The 14,312-nt window shown below is 37.4% G+C and overlaps 1 protein-coding gene across 6 annotated transcripts in view; it reads right to left on the bottom strand.

Annotated features, from left to right (window-relative positions):
- Nucleotides 1-14,312, bottom strand: part of FCHO2 (FCH and mu domain containing endocytic adaptor 2) — a 101,673-nt gene that overhangs the window by 16,965 nt on the left and 70,396 nt on the right. For 5 of the 6 annotated variants that reach the window (XM_087742740.1, XM_087742739.1, XM_087742738.1 and 2 more), the window contains 5 exons: nucleotides 13,680-13,774; nucleotides 7,709-7,812; nucleotides 5,494-5,623; nucleotides 776-887; nucleotides 1-156 (listed from right to left, as the gene is read on the bottom strand). In XM_087742740.1, coding sequence (XP_087598866.1) covers nucleotides 1-156; nucleotides 776-887; nucleotides 5,494-5,623; nucleotides 7,709-7,812; nucleotides 13,680-13,774 — 597 coding nt within the window. Of the gene's footprint in view, nucleotides 157-775; nucleotides 888-3,820; nucleotides 3,881-5,493; nucleotides 5,624-7,708; nucleotides 7,813-9,425; nucleotides 9,936-13,679; nucleotides 13,775-14,312 lie in introns of all 6 variants that reach the window. The other variant, XM_087742743.1, reaches the window with a different exon arrangement.

The following is a 14,312-nucleotide window of genomic DNA, read 5'->3' as shown; positions in this document are numbered from 1 at the left end:
CTGTATACAAGTTGTGCATTTGGAAGAATCTGCTCTAGTTTGCTTGTGTTTTTTACCCTGAAGCAGAGCACAGCTGGAGATGGGTTGCTGGTGAAGACTTTAATAATCCCACTTGGGAATGATACTGTCATATCACCAGTAATCTTCACAATACATCTAGAAGAGAATGAGAACATCAATTTCATTGCAACTCATTAACTGCCTAGTTTTAATACTAATTTTAAAGAAATCACTGTACTTTCACAGTCTGATGAGCTGAATTAAAAACAGAAAATCAATTTCAAATGAGGGTAATGTGGCACTGTGACAATGTACTATCCCTTTCAACTTGGAAGTCACATGAAATAAGTAAAGAAAAAAGCTTAGCTGGTTAAGCATACAGTAGTCTTGGTGGATATTTGTCAGGCTTTGAAAACATGGCACAACTATGCTTAGGCAAGGCCTAAGTAGCATAGCAACGGATGTGACAGAGGGAATGAGGTGCTTTTAGCTGCGCAAATTTACATGTAGCACCTACCTGACTATGATAAAAACCCTTCTTGTTTTCAGTGTTCTCATTGAACACATTTTTGTAAAGCAGGGATATATGAACTCCTAGCAGAATGCAGGCCAATACAGAGCAATAAGCCACTGTTGTCACTTATACCAGGGAAAAAAAACCCTTTGAATCCCCCTTCTAATGTATATACATTTTCCCCCAAAATATTAAGAGTAAAACCAGTGCGTTTTCTTATTTTAACTTATTACATTCAAAACAATTCACTATTTAACTAACTTTGTGGGATCTGCTCCTTTAAAGTAGGCGTTAACAGATTCAGTAAGGGCTACTGCAACAGGCAAGGTGTCCTGGTTTCCAAGGCTGACAGGGCTGGGACCACGTGAAACACCTAGAATACATACAGTGTATAGGTTTAATTTTCAAAAAGCTTAGCAATAGATTTCAGAACGGTTGACTACATCTGTAATTTTCACAAGAGGTTATCACCATCAAGGTCACAGTAGCATCTGAAGTATTACTTGAAAAGTGTGTAGAAAGATATGAACATAGTACAGTACAATCGCACCATCAAAACACTGCTTAGCAGCCTGAGAAAACAGGACTCTCAGTATGACATTATGTAAATGGACAGACACAAGGAAATATATATGAGACAGAGGAACATGGCATGAAAATGGCTACTGATGAAAGTGAAGTCGACAAATCCAAAGGAAATTAGACATTGACTACAATACTTAAAAACAATCCCTACTGTATGCTTATTGTATGGAAAAATGTGTGATAAAATGGTCATGGAAATGCAAGGAATTCTCTCACAGTGTGCATGAACTTAAATGCAAATACATTAATATTACCCCACATAAGTGTATTGTTGAATATTCTTTTAACGATTTCAGCCAACAAAGATTACAATTCTCAAGCAGAAATTGTTGGAGAAGCCTTCACAGATGCCTGTGCCAACACAACACAGTTCCAATGCAGAGCTATAAAAATCAACTCAGACCTCATGCTAAGGCTTTTTGAAATGTATGTGTACAATTGATGAAACTGGTTGTCATGGGATTTTACCTTTCACCCATTTTCTATACGTGTACTGAATATAAAAGACAATACTGGAAGTTCCGTCTTTTTATTAGTGCAGCAGTGTAGTGGAGAGCACCTTACTAATTTTTTGTACCACTGCTGAAATGGCCTGTATCACGTAATATTATCTATCACAAAGGAGGCACAATCTTTCTCGTTTCATGAGCAAAATGAGCAATTTTTCTTTCATACCATAAAATAGAAACAAAACGGTTCCATATAATATTGATCATGGCAAACTAATCCTATTTACTCTAAAACAGAGGCTGTGCCTTCTGAGCTCTTTCAGAAGCAAAAAGGAAGCTGGAACCTTGTTCTTCACAGAAGATGAATTCAGAGATAAGTGAAAGAAGTAGTAACAACATGAGAGTAAAAGACAGGAGTTGGTCTAATTCTGCTACCTCATACCTCACTCTCCCATCATGATCTCTTGCCTAAGGTAGTAAAATGTTCAGAATACTCCTCAGCACCATGAAGAAAAATCTTAGTGCAACATTCAGGCCTCCTTAGATCGAAAGTGATACTCTACTCACAACTGTTCAAAACCAAAAATTCTTAGATGAATGAAATATTATGATGCTGGCTACAAAACACCGATTTATTTATTTTTTCATTATGAACAGTAGGTTGTTTTCATTTATTCTTTCAGACAATACATGGGTCATGTTTCCAAAGTTTTCTTTCTCTCCCTGAAAACTACCAATAAAAGCTGTGATTCTCAATAGTCTCAGGAATCCAGAAATCATGATTTCAAAAAAACAGATGTGCAATAAAATAATGAGTTAACAACAATCAGAAATTCTGTTTGGTCAAATACTGAACTCCAGAAGTAATCTCCACCAAAGCCAAAATATGCATTCAATGGATGTGGCACTATGGTTGCTGGGGTGTTTTACTGTCTTTTTTCCCCAATTTACTAAGAAACAAGAAAAAATTGCAGAGCAGATCGGAGGTGATTACCTTGTATTAATTATGCCAGACTGTTTACAGATGTATAAATTATTTTTAAATCTTTTACTCAAAATGTGTATATTTTTATATTGATATTTGAAAATCATGCAGAGGAATGCAAATATATACATGATATTCCTATCGGTAAAAGACAAATACTGATTTCTTGACTGAAGAGTGAAATTTATTAGGAATAATAACACTATTTTTACTTTTTTGGGGGGAAGACTGAAACAAATATATATATGTATATGCATTTCTCTGAGATGTATTTGAGGGACTACAAATGAGATAGCTTCTGTCTTATTTGCTCTGCCCCCACTGTTTGTCACCCTTTGATTCATAAAAATCCATGTGTTCTACTAAAAAACAACAAATTGGAACAAACGTAACTGCTTAACCTAACTCTGGAAGTCATCGCTTTGTTGCCTTGCTGCTGAAAATACAACGCAATGCAGCAACATCCAGCTTCAGCGCTTTCCACGCCTGCTGCGAGCTCTCAGAGAGATGGGACGTCACAGAGCCGCGCCGAGGCGGCCTCGCCATGTCTCAGGCTGCAGCTCAGCTCGAGGCTCCAGTGCGAACACCTTTGGCAGTGACAGCAAAGCTGGCTTTGATGCCCTGCCACCTGCCTCAGCCCTGACTACTATTAACAGCCCCTGAGCTGTGCTGATACCAGAGCTAGTGACGCAACCATGCAAATGGTTGCATTGAAACACTCAAGGAGGTTGTCAAACTGCAGAATAAGAGACTGCATAATTGATCCTAAAAAGGGCAAATAAATAAACCTGATCAAATGGTTTTAGTTCAGCTTAGGAACAAAGATTCAGACGGTTTTAATATTGGCTAAACAGCTGTCGTGAAAATAAATTTTATTTTAAAAAAAGATTACCTTTATTATGTGTATCTTCAAAGATTTGTATTTATGTAAATACAGAAACATTTTTACCTACTTGTCTTATGAGAATAAGGATTGTCAAAGTAAAAATGTATTCACTTTACTTGAAAGAAAGTAGTAATGACAAACCAAAGAAGCAAGACCAAGTTTCAGCTTGTTTGGGGCAATGGCGGGGATAGACAGAAGACTACGTTATATAAAAGCAGTTATATCAAGTTTTGGTGATTTCAGCAACATGTAACTTGTTAAGTTGTTGAGCTTTCAAACTACTTCTATCTGCCAGATACCAGAAATAGCTGGAGAAACTTGTTTCAAAAGAAACACAATTTTATTAGGTGTAGTGTATTAGGATGATTAGTTAACATGTAAATCTGCTTTGAGTACAATACCTGGTGGTGTCTCACAAAGCTTTTCAATTGTAGGAAGATTTCCAATCAAAAGATCATCCTCTATTACATTTAAATGAAACAAAACATTGCAAGAAAACAAAATATTTCAAGCAAAAATAGATGTTAAAAAAATCAGTATATATAAAAATACTTTGCAAATTAAAATAAGGCTAAAGCATAAAAGAACCATTTGATTATGCATGCCTTAAAGTTTGTTTGGGAAAAGATAGTTAAAGTCAACCCTCCATTACTCAGAACAAATAGGGTAGGGGAAACACTGGATTGTGCAAAAGTCAGAAGAATACAGACAGTAGTGCAGAGTATATCCTTGTGCCCCAAAGTCACTCAGCTGTCTGCACTGTCCTGCCCAGCTCTCCAGGACTATTTAATTCATACAGTCAGTGCAGATGGAACTGGCCTTGTTTATTTTTGCTAGGCCAGGTTAATAAACATGTCAAACCTCAGTGTCAGCACACACCTCCTTACCTCCTCCCTCACCTCACGACTTCACTCTGTCACTGTCTCCCACAACACACACACTCAGAGCTGGGGCTATTGATGCTGCTGCCACCGACTTTTGGTTCCTTGGCACCAGGGCTGAGGCCTGAGGATGTGAGCCTGGATGGACTTTGGCAACCAAAATATCAGTTATCTTTCTGTGATGCTTCTCAGCATTTGGGAAACTGGTGGACACTGAACTGTAGCAGCTAAGGCTGGGCAGACCTTACTAGCTTTGGTCCTGCACAGGGTGGAAACAGCTGCACTGCTTTCAGCACAGAACTCTCACTAGAAGCTGTGCAGATGCTCTCCTGAGCTGCTGAGCCTGGGTGAGGAATCCTTGGCGTTAGTAACATTCACAGATAACTGTTAACTCCAGAATCTGATTTAACTTGGGACTGAAGTGGTAATGGTGTTCAGGAATGAAATACTTCAATTCTGCTAAAGAAACAAGTTAAAATGTCTTTAAAAAAAAAACCAAACCAAAAAACCCCCCCAAAACCCCTCCTAATGAGTCTCCTTTTCATTTGTTATAACCAAATACAAAAATCGAAGGACTTTCCTTTAAAAACATGAGAAATCTTCTGAAATTAGTGCCAATACATGAAGCCTAATTTGCTTTCATCTTCATCTTTGTTGTTGTTTGTTTTGCTTTTACCAAACACCTCTGTTTAACTTATATACTTCACTAACTTGAAGAAAAAGAAGCATTAGTTTCATTTTTCTTGGAAAGTGCAACTACAGGATAACAAACAAAATAAAAAGAACATAAAAGAACTCAATTTTGTGAACATTTATATTCATTCAAATTTATCAGTACCCCAAAATATTTCTGCACCTATACAATAACATCTTCTGAACAAATACATAACAACATGCTGTGCTTGATGAATGGATATACAAGCATACCAAATAAAAATTCATGGAATATTAATTTTGAAAAATATTTCTTTAAAGAACATGCTGTAATTGGATCTATGGTCTAATCCAATTAAATCCGCTGTCCTGTCTCTCAGTGTCATTTAGAAGCAGGTATTGCAAAGGATGCCTGAAGCACCTAGACTGGACTCGCATATGGAACAACTAACTCCAACAAATGGTTTTCCTAACAGGTGGAACCTAGTGGCAGAATTCTGCTATTTTTAAAATAAGTTAAAGTGGTTAATTTAACTTACCAACTGTAGGTGTGTTTGCTGCACTGAGAGAAGCAGAAGAGGATATTGAGGAAATGCTCTCTGCACGTGCCAAGGGAGCTGCAGGAGGTGGACTTGAGTTAGAGGTCAAAGGAGGGCTGAATGGCCTAGGCTGAACAAAAGAGATTACAAGAGTATTACACAAAGTGGTTTTAAAGAGATGAGAAAAAGACTGTACATAGAAGAGTGCTTCATTTCATGCCCCAATCAATTTTGTAGTGCTTCTCAGCATAGTTCCTTTAATGCTTTATCTACCCTAGTTTTTAGGGTAAAACAGAGAACCCATATTTTCCATTGGAATCAATTCCGTTATTCCATAGATTATCATTATTAATTTTTTGCCTGGGTAGTTAAGTCTAATATATTTGATTACGGAGCAGCCTGTCAATACTTGTGCTATAACACAGTAGTAGAACCTAAGCCTACAGCCCTGTCTGTGTATGCAGCAAATGTGGATTTACAGAGCTAAAGGAGAGCTACTAACAAACTGGAAGTGAGTCCAGCAGAGGGCAACTAAAACAGTTGGGACTGGAGTACCTGAGAGAGAGGGACAGGCTGAAGGACCTGGGTTTGTTCAGCCTGGAGAACAAAAGCCTAAGGACGGATCAACTAGCAGTCTTTTACTAGCTAAAAGTGGGTACAAAGAAGGCAGAGTCAGGCTCTTCTCAGAGATGCAAGAGCTACAGCAAAGGAATTCAGCTGAATTTAGGGAAGAAATTCCTTCTTGTAACCTCGTGATTAAACCCTGGGACAGGCTGCCCAAAGAGATTGTAAGATTCCCCCTCTCTGGAGATTTTCAAAGCTCAGCATATCCCTGAGCAACCTGATGCAATCTTGAAGCTGGCCCTTCTTTGAGCAGGAGGTTGGCCTAGAGATCTTCAAAAGTCCCTTCTATCCTAAATGTCTGGATGGTTTTATGATTCACTTAACTGTTAAGGTATTAAACTAACTAATGATCATTTTGGGATTAACCTATCTAAACTGTACTGGAATACCTAAAGCATGTATTGTGGCTGGGTAACTGTTTTGCTTTGTTTTGTTTTAATTTTATTTCTGTTCTATCACACTTGTTGCTGCGTATGTGGCTTTTATACGGACTATGGGATTTGAAAAGGAGTTAATATATAATGAAGACAACTGACAATCTTCCACTTCTATGCAGATAATACCCAATTTCTAAAACAACAGTATAAAATGAATGTAGGTTTGTGCAGAATCATACTTTATAGCAGAACAGTACCAGCTAAATTCTTCTCTTTATTTATGATGACATGAAGAACAGATTTCTTGGCCTAAGAGCAATTAGAACGATTTTATATTGGAATGAGAAAAGAATCTCAAAATGAACCCTATTCTGACCTTACAGAAATGCAAAACAGTTTAAAAATGTTTCAGTTTTGTGAAAGCATAAGACCAGAATTTTGTCTGTAACAAGAACATGGTGAAAATATCTTGCTACTTTGAAAGACAGTAAGAGGCTATTACCACGGTAACATTTTTCCAAGTCAGTAAGTCAAATGAAACCCAAAGAATCCTAATATTCGCAGAGGAGATTAGCATGGCTTGGTCTGATATGCTGTCTGGGTATTAGCATTCTTTGCAACATTCCTTATCGGCAGGTGGACCTGTGCTGCAGGCAGTCAGCAGAGATGCAGGCAGTGTGCAACCTCTTGCTATCCCGATGGGCAGCTGCTGCAGTCTGCCACCTGCCTTCTCCGCCAACCAGCACCAAGGGCAGGGAGAAGTCACAGCAGGGCTACTTGTGTCAACACATGACTGATAAAGATCTACTTAATACCATTCGTTCCCCGAAGCTTTGGTGATATCCCTAAATCAATGGAGCTTTGTTAATAACTTCGCTAGTAGTTCACATTTTGAAAACTTCAATCTCATACACATGCTAACCTTTCATTATCAACTTATTGATCTGTTCAATTAAGAACATTCAGCAGATGCAAAAATTATGCTTTGGACCGTCATAGTTCTGTTAAGAGTTATTTTGTTATAGTAATACAGTTATCATGAACAACTTCCATGCCTATCTGGCAATCGTGAAAATCTGCTTATGTGATTCCTTGAACATTGGCTGGAAAGTAACTCCACTGTAACAATGTAAATGAATGGTATATCTGAAATCAAGTTACAATGGAGGATTAAAAAAAAAAAACAAACAAAAAACAAACCAATCAATACATACTATTTCATTAATCCCACCAAGTTTCCCAGTAGACAGCTTTGGTCTTGAGGCAGGCCTTGGAGGGGGTACAATGGTGCCTACAGAAAGAGGAGTTGTGGGCCTTGCTGAAAGAAAGCAAATTTAAGGAAATAAATATTAGAAAGGTCACACTGAACATAAATACGTACTTGAATAGAATAACTGGAAGTTACATGTCTACTAAAAATTCCTATTTTACAAGCTCCGTTTTGTAAGATTTATCACTAATCATAAATGCTTTTAAAATAGGGCCATGTGATACCCTGAAAAGTGACTCTAAAAATGGCATCATGGGTTTTCTCATTGCTCTCAAATGATTTTATACCAACTATTCTTGGAGGTTTGTATGTAAAAAGATATTTTTACCCGAGTTTCCTTTTGTGTATAATCTATATGGATTCAGAATATAGGACAGTCTTTCATGTCTCACCACAAATGGAAAATTCAGTGGAAATTCATATTTGGTCCTGACTGACAATGGCATAACTGTTTACACCAAATCTTGCCCACTGGAATCCCATTGACATCAATAAGTATACACCAGTTTAACAGACAAATTACTCTGTTGATTGTAAGAACACACTAACTCCTTATTGTCTCTTAGCCAAGCTATCAGAAGTAAAAAGCAGTTAAAAAAAAATACTTCCCCCATGTTCTTCTAAACGTAACAGAAACAATTAACAGATGGTGGCAGCAGTACAAAGATGCCACTTTTAGAGAGTCACTTTTCTGAATAGAGCGAACAGAACTGTATTTCAAAATAAATGTTAGATGTCATTCAATAAGTACGCCAGGTCTAAAATTAACTTCAAAATAGACTGAAATCCTAATATATGACTATGTTGTTGCAGCACATCCTATTATCTCCCTCGAATTATTCTGGATGGTGGTTCTTTAATCAAATCAGTTAATATTATTTAAAATGCAACTTTTAAGTAGGTGTTTTCTCAGGCATTCAGCATAACTCTACTGTTGTTTAAGTCCAGGATTTTCATCACTGACTTGGGGAGAAGGAGATTAGGCTAATACTGACCACATCTACCTTAAGAGTTGCAAACTCAAATGTCCCCAGATAAATTAGCTTCTAAAATACCAGTCATTCCTTTAAAATTCTTATTATGCCCCAAGACAACAGTGCATGCTAAATACTGAGTAGTCTGCTGCAGTACCACAGGTATTCAGTGAGTCATGGCACACTTGCCCAAATGCACTTTTTCTTTGCTCTCTTATTATGTAGCATTACTGTGACATCATCCACGCTTCAAAATACTGGGTGTTAAAAAGGCACAGTTTTAAATCCAACTTATTTAACTTTATTTAATCTGAAAGTATCTATACAAAGCCATTTAGGAATGGAATTGTTTTTGCAAATTCAATCACTTAATCTTTGAGATCTCACGTCTGACATCCCACGAAATTACATTCCTATTTCTAGAAAAGCAGAACTCTGCATAGTTAAGAGAAAGCACTTAACTGAAGAATTTGAGTTTTTCTTCTTATTTCAAGCTGAATGTTTACTTCATTGTCCTAATTTTTAAGGAAGTGGATGCTAACACGCAGTTTAGTGCATTCTAAGTAAGAAGATGAGTTAATTTTAACATCAGGTGAGCGATAATAACAAAAAGAAAAATGAGTCCAAAGCTTGCTTTTTGGAGTCAGTTATTAGCAAAGAGCAGTACACAATGCATGCTTGCCATACCCTTATTTGTATGAGCACAAGAAGACACTAAACTATAGTCCAGTAGTGCTGAAGATGATGTGGAAGAAATTTCAGCAGCAGTGCCAGTTTCTTCAATGAATAATTGTTCATGGCATACAGTATTATTGAAAAGGTCACTTTGATCCTCAGAAGCACAGCTGTTGGAAGAATTCCCAAGCAAAGCAGAAGAGGCAAGGCAGGTATTTTCAGTTTTAAAATGCAATCTCTGGGGCTCCTTCTTGTCTGCGCTTGTGGGTCTAATTGTAAGAAGTTCATCAGCAAAGGAAATCCACTGACTCTGAGACCGTGAAACACAGGATAAAGTACTGGTACTCCCTGATGGCGCTGCTGTAACACCAGATTTGCACGAAGTGCTAATGGTAAAGTCTGGTGAGGATGGGCTTGTAGACCCAGAATCTGTCTGGTGTCCAAGCAAAGACTGAGATACTCTACACCCAGGCAAATCAGTGGTAGATGAGGAGGAGCTCCTATTGTGCTCTTTTAGTGTAGCTGAAGGAAAAGGGAAGAATTGAAACTAGGACCAACACTGAAAAGACAAAAATTTCAATATTCAAAAAAGTATTCAGTATCCACTGCAAGAGGATTACTAGCCAGCATGAAAAATAACTGCTCTACTTGGCTAAAAATCCCACCACTTACAAATAAAATAAAAAAACCCAGCCACATATCACATGTACTTCATTCATACTGCCAACCAGGTCACTTTCCATTTTTTAAGTAAGCCAAAAAAGTAATCTGTTGTGTTCCTCTCCACTTAAGGCCCTACTTCTCATGACTTTCCTTATTACTCTAACTTTCTCCCTGTTGTGGTTTAACTTCCTCTCATTTTTGTCTTTTCCTTCTTGTGTCCTACTCCATTTTTGTTTCCTCTCGATAACTTTCTGTTTTTAGTTTCTTTCAAAGTTATTTAATCAAACTTATCCTATCCTGTTCCTTCCAAACATTTTTGTCCTCTTACCCGTAACATTTGTAATGGGAAGGCCCAACATAAATGGGTGTCCTGTGAATGAATGAGGACAATGCAGTCGTGAGATCCTGTTTGATATTCTTCTGTCTGTATCAATCTGTATCTAGTGAGTAACTATACGTATGAGGCATCATCTACCCCAATTTATTTCCCCTCTCATCCCATAGTCTTCAGGCTGCTGGAAAACAGCAGTTTTCCACAAATATTCCCTGCACTTGGCTGTTGCTTGTTGCAGTAGATAACAACAGAAGCAGAAAATGCAAGGTTAGTCAATTCTCAACATCTTGCAGATTGGCAAAGCTAGGAGCAACAGCGCAGTGACATATAGAATCAAAAAAGAGAGCAAGACGTTTAAAAGTCCAGATTAGAAGTACAGGTATCCTCTCTACAGTGGTCCTTTTGTCCTGAACAAGTACATTCTCTAAGCCCACATAGACTGAGTTTTAACACAGCTTTCTCATTCTAACAGGTATTTTAACTATCATTCAAAGGCTTTAAAATACTACTATAAATCCTGTTCAAAAAGGAATGTGGAAATGTTTAAAACTTTTAAAAATACACATGGATGAAAATGAGGAAGATAAATAAAAAGAAGCATTTTTACAATATTGATAGCTGGCTAAAAAATGTCTATTGTGTTTGTTCAAGATAACAAAGTTAGCTTAAACTACTAATAAAGCAGGATTATTCATGGATGACCAAAGTTTACTTCTGTGCTGCATAAACCACTGTCTGCTCAAATACCATGGTAGTTTAAGTGTTCAATGATTAACACAGAGTTATGAAACAATATCTAAAGAAAAGTTTTAACAGTAAAAAGAAAAAAGGTAATCTGTGGGACATGCTACATCATGCTATGCAGATATGCTGTATACAAAACAACTAATTTATGTAATTTAAGTTTTGGACTGAGATTCTCAAAAGCTTTAAGCATCAGCTTACTTATATTAACTTTCAAGTTGAAGATAAAACACTAATTTCAAGGAAAATATAACCAGGTCAAACTTGTGTATTTTTTAAAGTCTTTAGAACTAAGTTGCAGGTTACTGAGCATCAGAACTTGATTTAAATAACAATATGACCTACATCGATCCAGTATTTTTTTTCCCAAGTGTATTAGTAATTTGTTATACTTTAGGACACCCACTTTCTACTTAACTTCACGGATCATTTCACAAGTGTAAATATCTTAGTTAACTCCTAGAACAACAATCCTTTAAATAATTATTTAGCAGATAAAGTTTGCCAAGGCACAGATGTCTTGTATCTAAAAGCGACTTATGCATGCAGGACACTATATTCTGCCAATTTCAATGAAACACAGGGCTCTGTGCCTAAGCTTCTTTCGGGTATGAGGGCCCAGGTGGATGACTGCTCCCCAGATATGGCCACAGAGCACGTTATGGATCCCAATTGCTTGTCACTACTCATCAGCCAGAGACTACTTTCTCCACAGTTCTGCTGCCAGGAGGGACTGTATGAACATTTCCTAAGGTGCTTTGACTTCCCATCCAGGCATACCAATAAAAAACTGGATACAGTAACAACCACCAGCACAACAAATTAAGTATCCTCTGCCTTCCGCTACAGACTCCAACACCAGACCAAAGCCTGCAAAACATCATTTTGAGAAAGCACCACTTCTTTTCAGCATATTCCAGAAATACATATCTATATATAATTTATGCTTAAATACGTTACAAATTTGGATCCACTAGCCAATAATCTTGACTGGTTACCTCAGTGAGGAAGAGAGAATCTAATGACTGCCGTAAGCTAGATTTGTTGAAAACCGTAACTTTTAAAGAACACAAATTTGTAGTGAAAGAACAAGTTCCACTTAAACCCCAAAGGGGTTACATAGCAATGTCAGTTGCTGCTGAAAGGACATTACTAAGGCCAAGAAGAATTAACACTAGTTATGCAGAATTCCTCTACTGATACATGTACTCTTCCTTACTGTTCTTCAATCTGTATTATCAAGTACAGAGGAAAGCACAGCTAGAAAGCCAAGATTGTGAACAAAGAAGTGAGGCCTATTATAATTTTTGGAATATGAATACCTAGTTAAAAGAAACAGTGAATGCGTCCTTTCTCAGGCATGTGGGAGAACAGTCTCTACATTGAGACAGCAGGGATTGGAAAATAGATATGCATTAGGTAGACTGACAAGAACTGTGGAAACAGCGTATCTGCGACGGTTAGTAAATAGTAGATTCTGCTTTAAATCCCCCGAGATAAGCAACATAAATAACAAATAATTTAAATAAATACTTCTAGTAAGCAGGTCCTAACATAGCCATAATACCTGTTTTTGTTTTGGTCTCTCCTTCCTTTTTTTGAATTAGTTTCTCAGCATCTCCTGCTCTCAGCCTCTTCAACACAGATACCCACTCATATGCTATTTTGCCTCCCTCTCCTTCACTGCCTTTTGAATGTAACAATCAATATTGACTAATTTTGTGATATTTTTCCCCCCCAAAGACCAGGTTTCAGAAAAGCCTGCCAGTGTCCTGCCCACACTAATATCCCCCAGAATCCTGCAACCCAAAATTCCCACGCAACATGTGCTCTCCCCCTCCCCCTCCCATACTCCTCAGCCCACCCTTTTCCTTCCAATGCCCCTGCGCTCAGACGGTGCCAGGAAATCCCCTTAATTCTAGTCTCAATCTAGAGACTAATAATCTAGATTATTAATCTAGAGACTAATAATGGCAGGATTATTCTCTAATCCTGCCATTTTTATGCAGGATTACGCCTGCACATCTCCTAACAGAATCATGGTTTCCTACAGGAAACAAGTTCCTCACAGCAAAGCTCCGCGGTCCCGTTGTACTACATCGCTCAATGGACTTTCCTGGAAAGAAGAAACCCATCCCTATTCACAGTGCAAGCTCAGCTTTTCTCACAGTTGCTGTGACAACCTCCATTTAACCTCCCAGCCCTACCAGCTGAAAATATATTCTAGATGGTGATCATTTTTTTTTGGAAAGTGAGAGAAGGTGATTTAAAAAAAAAAAAAAAAAGGCAGAAGCAAGATAGAATTTTCCTAATGTTTCTAGTGTTCCCTCTTCCCCCTTGCTCCCTGGCTTGAAAGCCTGATACACTGCACCCTCAGTTGTGTATTACTTATGAGATAGTATACCGCTTTACAAAATTCTTTCCCTTCAATAGTCGAAGTACATCACCTTGCAATAACTAAAAAAGCAAAACCAGAACATCCTGAAGTATACACAGAAAATATTTTTTACTATCAAATATTTTACCTGAGGAGGATGAGGATGCCAAGGAAGCTGAAGAGGAAGATTCAAGAGAACTGCTGAAGAGTGGATCCCATGCCAGGAGGTCACTGTTCCCCTTTCTATATTAAGAGTTACAATTGGAATACAAATGAAAGATGTATATACTCATCAAAATCAAACTACAACTTCAGTAGTAGTTTGATAATACAATAAATATAATAATATGGTAAGTAAATTTGATAAATTCTTCTTTATTAGTTAGTTTTGCATCTAAAAATAAAAAGCACTTACAAATTGCAGGTCAAGGAACTGATTTACACATAAGGAGACTATCTGAACTGATGCCTTGGTGCAGGTTTGTGTGTGGACATACTTCATAATGTCAGCTAAATGATTGTCATTTTCCATGAGACACACACCGCCAAATCCATTTATTTCAGTATATACATATATAAGCAATATATACAGACCTGTCCAAATTTGGGACTTGTAATCTTAAAGGCTTTACCATGGAACACTATAGGATAGAAACTAAATCTGTCTTATTTAAAACCCGAGATTTTAATAAAACCCAATATTTTGTAATCATGTAATTAAAAATATCAGTTGAGACAAATCACAATGAAGCAAATGCATTAGGAGGGGAAAACAAATTAA

This window comes from Nipponia nippon, unplaced genomic scaffold, assembly GCF_047370975.1.
Source record: "Nipponia nippon isolate SJK-2023a ecotype South Korea unplaced genomic scaffold, ASM4737097v1 scaffold_8, whole genome shotgun sequence".
NCBI lineage: Eukaryota > Metazoa > Chordata > Aves > Pelecaniformes > Threskiornithidae > Nipponia > Nipponia nippon.
This window is presented reverse-complemented; position numbering and strand designations above follow the sequence as displayed.